This window comes from Megalobrama amblycephala, linkage group LG3 (assembly GCF_018812025.1).
Source record: "Megalobrama amblycephala isolate DHTTF-2021 linkage group LG3, ASM1881202v1, whole genome shotgun sequence".
Lineage (NCBI taxonomy): Eukaryota > Metazoa > Chordata > Actinopteri > Cypriniformes > Xenocyprididae > Megalobrama > Megalobrama amblycephala.
This window is the reverse complement of record NC_063046.1, coordinates 41199815-41209352: the sequence shown is the minus strand read 5'-3', so window position 1 is coordinate 41209352 and position 9538 is coordinate 41199815. Positions and strand designations below refer to the sequence as shown.

General features: G+C 41.2%; 1 protein-coding gene across 1 annotated transcript; it reads right to left on the bottom strand.

Moving 5' to 3' along the window:
* Nucleotides 1–1719: 1719 nt before the first annotated feature.
* On the bottom strand, nucleotides 1720–9538 carry LOC125265300. Its single transcript, XM_048185427.1, has 2 exons — nucleotides 9300–9538; nucleotides 1720–9204 (listed from the first exon to the last, which is right to left on the bottom strand). Exon 2 carries the CDS (start codon nucleotides 7601–7603, stop codon nucleotides 4223–4225), a length of 3381 nt encoding a protein of 1126 aa, XP_048041384.1. The 5' UTR covers nucleotides 7604–9204; nucleotides 9300–9538; the 3' UTR covers nucleotides 1720–4222.

Sequence of the window (9538 nt, the reverse complement as noted above, 5' to 3'; positions counted from 1 at the left end):
CTTTCCACGAAGCCATTCAATATTTAAAAGGGGAGCAGCGTACATCGACTGAGTTCATAAAGTGTTGCATCAGTGAGCTCACAGGGATTATCCAATGTGTAAACCAGCATTTCACAGAAGAAAGCATAGACATATTTGGCTTTAGAATAGCTAACAATGTGATGGATAACCTAAATCAAGGCAAATGGCCTCTAAAATCAGATGATTATTCGTGGAATGTATGCTTTCTCTCCGAAGTTGAGTGCCTCAGGCATAACTATAATGAGAGAGAAGAAATATTTAGAAACAAGAGTGACAATTACATATTCCCAGAATGGGCAGGATGGGGCAAAACTGTTACCGCTGGTACATGTTTTGTGCACAAGGTGTAAACAGCAGGAAGGAATATTATGCCATGCAATTAAAAAAGGCTGTTACAATCAGGGGTGTTTTTTATGAAGTTGATGGTGATTTCAGAGTCAGCGAAGATCCTGCCCTTCTGAAACAATTTCAAAAAGGCAAAATAAATGGACAATGTTATACCAAGTTCCAGGGGACTCCTAAATATTGCTGGAGCAGAGATGGCAAACCTCCTGCTCACCCATTATTTATTGTGGCTCAACTCTACTGGTCTAATTCTCCACGCAATTTAAACTACCAGCTGGAACAAGTCACAGATAAAGAGGCACTTACACTACTTTATGAAGAGATGCCCGCTCTAGAGGAAAAAGGAAAAACTGATCCTACATTTAAAACATACACTTGGTTTTTGAACAAACCAAGTAATGCTGTCACTGACTTCCCAGAACTAAAAGATTATTCTGAGGGACAGACTTTCTGTGAGGACTACTTATGTCCTTCAACAGAACCCCTTCAAACAGAAGGCTTTAGTTATGAGTGGTCAAGAGAAGAACATGAAAGCTCACACAAAGACTTCACCTTAATATACAGAGCAAGGCCAACCCTTGAAAGAGTTCCTCAAGTTATTACAGAGGAAAACAGAATAAGATTTGATTACTGGCAGTATATCAAAGAGTTTGTTGTCTTTGGTGGGTCACATCGTGAATGGAACAGTTCTTGCCCCGGATCCAGCTTGGATTGATCAGGCACACAGAAATGGGGTAGGCATAATTTTCACAGTTTTTTTGCCTCCTCTGGAATTTGGGGGAAATGTGAATGACATTGAAGAATTGGCAAAACCGGAGAACCTACAGAAACTAGTGGACATTGCCCACCGATTAAACTTCGAAGGGTGGTTTCTGAATATTGAAAGCTTTGAGGACTATAATGAGCCTCGCTTAAAAACGCTGAAACACTCAATTAAGGAAATGGATCTCAGGGGTAAAGAAATTATCTGGTATTTACCCAGTCGTGATAAAAGTGATGACTTTGACCCAAAATCTAAAGGTGTAAAGATGACGTGTGATGAGAAAATCAATAATGCAGCACCTGCTTTTAAGGAAGAAAAGGGAAAATTGTATTTGGATTTTTCTCAGTTGATTGAAAGTTTTTTTTTTTTTTTTTTTTGATCAGGCTCCTCGGAATTACCACATGTTTGTTGATGAACCCTTTTGGAAAAATACACTAAAACAGACAAGATATTTAGTAGACCCTGTCAGATTTCGACATGCACAGAACTGTCTTTGGCAGTTTTTTCTGGGTGAAAATGGTCTGGAAAGAAAACCAACAGGTCCCTGGTGTAACTACTGGCTAGTTATTAAACAGTCCACGATTCCAAAGTACTGATGTCCATGCGTTTTATTTGTTATGGAACACCGTGAAAACTAGACACAAACAAAAACAACAAACACAGTCTTACACATAACACCACTAAACCACAAATCAAATAAAGAATATACAAAATATTATCATTTTTTACCGTGTATGCCTGGTAACCAGCAGTAGAATAGTCAGGAGCACTAACATGCTTGTCTGAATTCATGCATCGCCTTACTATTGGCGCCAATACTTCCAGGTGAAATAAATCAGGAAAAGTCACATGACACATTCAGCTGGTAGACAACTGAATTTAACAATAATAAAGTACAATACATAAAGTTAAATACATAATTACCAGATCATAAAAAAAAAAATAGACCTTTTAAAAATTAATAAAGTCATACATAACCCACAGCTGACCCATCAGCGTCAGCTACACTCCCACCAAATTACCTTTAATTTACTACATAAATTACATAATCAAGGGTAATTTCATCAACACAATACATAAGATCAAACCAACATGATTCAAAACTCCACGGTTCATAATTGCATATTCTTTAGCAAAAAAAAAAAAAAAAAAAAATGAACACATTTGTCCACCATATAAATTACATGATTTAATATTAACCAATATTAAACAACACAAAATCGACACATGATCAAGATACAAACGGATACCAATAGGACTAAGATTCTAATAAAGTGATAGAGCGATTTTATTTTATTTTATTCAACTTTTGGCTACAAGAACTACCAACTTTTGGATCGGGCGTTCGACAATAGAGGGTTTAGTGAGGAGTTCACCCCTTTTTCCCAACCCCCGATTCCCCATTTGTATCATGGCTCTCCGCACCAGTCCATCACTGTCCTTGGAAACTTCAAGGACCCTAGCCAACCTCCATTCATTACGAGGAACTTCCTCTTCCTTTACGATGACAATGTCACCAACTTGCACATTCCGTCTTGCTGTGTGCCATTTTTGCCTGAGAGAGAGATATTAGTGAGGTATTCTATCCTCCATCTACTCCAAAACTGTTCACACAAATACTGCACCTGCCTCCACCGTTTCTTTACATAAAGATCTTCTTTGACGAATGTACCAGGAGGAGGGAGTGGAACAGATGACTTCATGGTAAGCAGGTGGTTTGGAGTAAGAGGCTCCAAGCTTGTAGGATCACTGAGGCCATCTACTGTCAAGGGACGGTTATTGACTATAGACATAGCTTCATAAAAGAACGTACGTAAGGAGGCATCATTTAATCTCCCAACACTTTGTGCCAGAACTGAGTTCATTACCCCTTTAGTGGTTCGAATCTGCCGCTCCCAGGCTCCTCCAGCATGACTTGAACTGGGTGCATTCAGACAAAAATCACACTCCTTAGTTGCCAGATATGCTGCCACTCTCTCTTCACTCACTTCTTTTAAGGCCTTCTTCAACTCGCTCTTTGCCCCTACGAAGTTAGTTCCTTGATCTGATCTGATATGTCTGACAGCTCCACGAATGGCAATGAAACATCGTAAAGCATTAATGAATGCATCAGTTGTCATGTCTTCCAACATCTCTATATGAACAGCTCTTGAACAGAGACAAGTGAAAAGGAGACCATACCTTTTATATACCTTACGACCTTGTTTGGTGTAAAAGGGACCAAAACAGTCCATGCCACAATAGGTAAATGGCGGGGAGGGATCAATACGGTCCAGGGGCAAATCTGCCATCCGTTGTTGTTCTGGTGGCCTGCGAGCTCTCCTACAAGGAACACATTGCCGTATATACTGGGCTACCACCTTGCTGCCGCCAATAATCCAAAAGCCATTGGCTCGCAGTTCATTCAGAGTCTGCCCCCTACCTTGATGTTGAATTTTTTGATGATAATGCGCCAGAATAAGGCATGTGACAACACCGTCACTAGGAAGGATGGCTGGATGCCGTACTTCAAAAGGTGCAGATGCCTTCCTTAATCGTCCTCCCACCCTCATTATTCCATCTTGCATAAATGGATCAAGCTGATACAGAGGATGGTTACGAGGTAGCCTCCCAGATTCCTGGCTGAGTGCATGCAATTCTTCCTTAAAGGCATCCTGTTGTGCAAGCTGAATGAGAGTGAATGAAGCCCTCCTTCTTTCCTCCACACTTAAAGGTTCTGATGTCTTCAACTTCTTTACTAATCTTTGGATCCGGGCAATAACATTCACAGCTGTAGACCATTTTGAAAATCGTGATAGTTGCTGTTGAAAATCCACTTGCACTATGGTTTCAGTCCTCAATACTTGGACAGCTTTGACCTCAGGGTCTCCCACCGACAATTCTGATGTTCCTTGTTTAGCAACTACTTCTTTCTCCCAAAGGAATCTGGGCCCTGTGAGCCAGTTTGAATTGATCAGCTCGTCTACCGTGAGACCTCTTGAGGCATGATCAGCGGGATTCTCTCCTGTATTGATGTAATACCACTGTCTTGGATCAGTGGTCTCCCGAATTCTTTGGACACGGTTAGCAACGAAGACATGAAATCGTCTACCTTCATTGTTGATATAACCAAGGACTACTTGTGAATCGGTCCAAAAATATTCTGTCGACTCCAAGAGCCAGCTCCTCCTTCAGCATAATACTCACAGCTGCAGAAATCACCGCTGCAGTTAACTCTAATCTTGGAATAGTGACAACCTTTACGGGAGCAACTCTCGCCTTTCCCATCACCAAGGCACAGTGTACTTTGCTTTCACTCACCAATCTGATGTAGGAGCACTGACCATAACCTTGACTGCTAGCATCCGAAAAGTGGTGCAGTTCAGTTCTCAAGATCTTTCCAAAGTTTGGAGGTGTAAAGCATCTTGGGATTTGTATTTTTCCAAGGTTGGGCAAATCATTCAACCAATTCTCCCACCTTGGCCTCAACTCCGAGGGTAATGGTTCATCCCAACCGATGCCCTTATGACACATTTCTTGCAGCACCTTCTTACCAGATACAACAAATGGAGCCAAGAACCCCAATGGATCATAAACAGAAGCCACAATGGAGAGAATTCCACGTCGTGTGGCAGGTTTCTCATCAAGAGTAACATTAAAGGTGAAAGTGTCACTCTCTACATCCCATCTTACTCCCAAGACATTTTGTACTGGAAGAAAGTCATGATGGAAGTCAACATTCTTCACCTCAGCAGCACGATCACACACACTAATGGACTCCAGCACTTCTCTGTTGTTAGAAATAAATTTATGAAGATGCAGCTTTCCTTTAGCACACAAGGCTTGAGCTTTCACCAGCTTGATTGCCACCTCAACAGACTCCAAGCTTATGAGACCATCATCTACATAGAAATGATTTCTGATGAAACTGGCAGTCAAAGGATACTCACTTTCATTCATACTGGCGAGATACTTTAAGCCATAATTGGCACAGCCTGGAGAGGATGATGCTCCAAAGAGGTGTACTTTCATACGATATTCTCTGGGCTCTATGTCCGTGTCTCCATTTGCCCACCACAGGAACCGCAGATAATCCCGGTCTTCTCTAATAACATGAAATCTATGAAACATTTTCTCAATGTCACACATGACAGTGATCAGGTGTTTACGGAAACGAAAAAGCACTCCAGTCAATCCATTAGTAAGATCAGGTCCAGTTAATAGATGGTCATTCAAGGCAGTACCTTCATACTTGGCTGAACAGTCAAAGACTACCCTGATCTTATCTGGTTTCCTAGGGTGATAAACACCTTGGTGTGGAATATACCACACATTTCCCACATCTGGTCGTTCCTCTGCCATTTCTGCATCACCATCCTTGAAGACACCTTCCATGAATTTCATATAATCTTGTTTAAATTGCGGATCCTTATCCATTTTTCTCTTAAGGTACTTCAGCCGTCCTAATGCAAGTTTCTTATTATTTGGAAAATGGGGACGTGTTTTAAAAGGAAGGGGCATCTCAAGATGCCCACAGTCATTCTGATGGACACCTTCCTTTACGACCTGCAGAAACTGAACATCGTCCTGTGATATGCTCTTTTCTCCTAACTGAGTATCCACAAAATCCAACTCAAGTGCTTTAAGAACAGCAGCAAGCTCCTTGACTGATATACGATGGCATAAACCAGTAACATCCTTGAAACTCACACTCGGTGGTATTCCTCCTATGATGCTCCAGCCCAGGTCAGTCTTAATGGCATAAGGCTCTTCATCCCTGCCAGTGATTACCTGTCGAGGTGCCAGTGCTCTAGAGCAATCATATCCAATCAAAAGACCAACTCCACAATCCATCCGTGCAGGCATCTCATCAACAATCACTTGTAGATGTTTCCACTTCATAGCAGTTTCACAGGTGGGAATATGTGTGCGTTCAAAGGGAATGAAGTCCCTTGTATAAACAGGAGGCAGGCAGATAGGACTGTCTGAAGAAAATCCTCTAACTCTAAGTCCACTTACTCTCTGACTCTCCACAATGGAGTCTTTTCCCATCATAGTGGAAAGTTTTAATTTCACTGGTTCCATTGATGCCTGCAAGCTTTCACACACTTCCTGATTGACGAATGTGTGACTACTTTGAGTGTCTAATAAGGCATATACACAGAATTCAGTCTCTGAGTTAGATGAAGACACCCATACTGGAACAATCATAGACGTTATACCGCCTTCTCCCCCATTCACACAGCATGATATAGATGTATTCTCTTCAGCCTGCAAGGCTCTCTGTATAGGTGACTGGTCTTCTGGTTGACGGTCTTCATGCAATAGGGTTGGATGGCGCTTCTTGCATACAGCACACACAGCCCTATTTCTGCAGTCTTTAGAGCCATGTCCCTTTCTCAAGCATGCAAAGCACAACTTATTCTCCAGAACAAACTTTCTCTTTTCCTCCGCAGTTCTCTCCATCAGTTTTTGACATTTATGGATAAAATGACTTTCATCACAGTACATACATTTAACTGAATTCGTGCTACCCAATGTAATCTTCGATTCAATAATATTACTGGATTGGGCCGTAGCACATGCTGCATCTAAAGCCTCTGCAGTAGTTGCCAATGTGTTTGCTTTTGAATGCTTTATCTCCTTAGGTGGCTTCTCTTCAAACATCTTTAATGCATGCAATGATGACACAGGATTGCACGCTATGCGTGCTTCCTTTGAGACAAATGAAGCAAACTCACTAAAGCTTGGATAATCCTTATCTTGGTCTAGCTGTTCTGTGACATAACGGTTCCACCTGCTCGTCACCCAGTTTGGAAGCTTGGTTAGTATCCTCCGATTCTCCTCGCGATCATTCAGCACCTGAAGACCTTTAATGTGCGGCATAGCATCACTACATGATTGCAGAAAGTCAGTAAACTCTCTTAGCTTAACATACTCTGATGCCCCAATCTTGGGCCACCAATTAAGTTTCTCTCTGAAGGCACGTTGCACTACAAAGGAGTGACCATATCTGGCATTCAACTTCTCCCATGCTTGCTGATAGGCCTGTTCATCTTTCCTATAGAAGCTACCTTCCAGAACTGATCTTGCTTCACCATCAATATACTTCTGTAAATAGAACAGCCTATCTGCTGGATTTGAGCAGCATCCTTCTATAAGAGCCTTAAAGGTCGTGCTCCACTCTAAAAACTTCAATGGATCACCAGAGAATACAAAGGGTTCTGGAGTTGGAAGTCGAGATAGGGCCATCGACTCTTGTATCGCTTGTACTACGGATACTTCACTTTTTGTAACTTGCTGGTTCAAACATGATGTGTTAGAAACAAATGGTCTAGGGATGCTCATATCACTACATGCTGATCCACACTGCTGACTTTTCACTCTTAATTCCTCCTCAGTATACACTCGAAGCCTCGCTTCCATAACTTCAATATCTCTGCGATTTTCAAGCTTCTTCAGTTGCTGTCTTTGTGCATCAATGTCAGCCTCCATTTCTACTTCAGCTTACTTTGCAGCCAACAATGCAGCAGTCTCTGCTCTTTTCGCTGAAATGCTTGCAGACTCTGATGGGGGTTTAGAATGATTACTAATGACTGTGGCTCTAGAAACGGTGGATCCATATATGGACCTAGCATATTCACAGTCCAGCAGCATGCGTAATCTTGCTCTCTCAGCCTCAGCGTCAAACTCCATGCCATCTTCCACCAAGCGTACCCTCATTAATTTCACCAAGTCTGCCGTTACAGCTGAACATGCATCAATTTTCCTCCTAATTTCTTGGCTTGGTGCTGCTTGGAGTCGTATGTTATCATACAACTCTCTCAATTCCAACTCTTGCTTTTCAACCCCATCCATCATGTCACACAATTCACTTTCAGAGCACTCATATTTTAATTTTGAACGAACATCTCTGACTTGAATCTTCCAATTTTCATATGCAGATTTAAACTTCTTTTCCTTTTGAGCCAGTTCTTTCTCTTTTAACTCCTGCATCTTTGGTGTTAAACGTTTATCACGAGAGGATTTTCTAATTTCATTTGTTTTCAACAAATCAGAGTTAAGCTCTTTAAATCTTGCCTCAGATTTCTCTGTGCATGTTGTACGTGATGCATGGCGATCTTTTACAACACCCTCTATCATCTCATTCTCTGGTGTATCAAACCCAACAATTAAAACAGCTTGCTCTTGTAATAGAGAATCATTTTGCTCAGCTAGATCACCCTGAACTGACATTTTCACTTTTCAGAATTTGCACTTTAACAATTAGTACAAAATGAGTAATAAAATGGCAGTAGTTAACAGTAAAACACTCTTAGACTGATTATCCACACTTAGATCAATGCCCTTAACACTCATTAAACGTTTCCTTAACAAACATGAAAATTGATACATAAATGAATAATCATAAAATATATCATCTTAAACTACTACCAGTTAACACCAAGACATGTATTCATTTATTTATTCTATAGTCCTGAACACCTATATCTTATAACCATTTAATTTTAACTTGTAAAACCATCCATCATTTACCAAAGATAGCTTTTAAATATTGCACAGTCTGACCTGGGGATGAACAAAAGGATCAAGGCTGTGTAAGAAGATCCTCCACCGGCAGTAGAATTTGCACACTGAAATCTGTAACAGTCCACCACGGGATGCAATCGCCATACGGAACGCTGAAATCTGTAACAGTCCACCACGGGAGGCAATCGCCAAACGGAACGCTGAAATCTGTAACAGTCCACCACAGAAGGCAATCGCCAAACGCCGCGCTGAAATCTGTAACAGTCCACCACAGAAGGCAATCGCAAAACGGAACGCTGAAATCTGTAACAGTCCACCACAGAAGGCAATCGCCAAACGCCGCGCTGAAATCTGTAACAGTCCGTCACAGGAGGTAGTCAGCCCGTGCACAGAGACCCAGAAGTGGCAGGCCGCACACTGAAGCCGAAGGATCGACGCTAACTTCGGTAACTTCGGTGGAATTATAGGCCACGTTTTCACTGTAACTACTGGCTGGTTATTAAACAGTCCACGATTCCAAAGTACTAATGTCCATGCGTTTTATTTGTTATGGAACACCGTGAAAACTAGACACAAACAAAAACAACAAACACAGTCTTACACATAACACCACTAAACCACAAATCAAATAAAGAATATACAAAATATTATCATTTTTTACCGTGTATGCCTGGTAACCAGCAGTAGAATAGTCAGGAGCACTAACATGCTTGTCTGAATTCATGCATCGCCTTACTATTGGCGCCAATACTTCCAGGTGAAATAAATCAGGAAAAGTCACATGACACATTCAGCTGGTAGACAACTGAATTTAACAATAATAAAGTACAATACATAAAGTTAAATACATAATTACCAGATCATAAAAAAAAAAAACCTTTTAAAAATTTATAAAGTCAT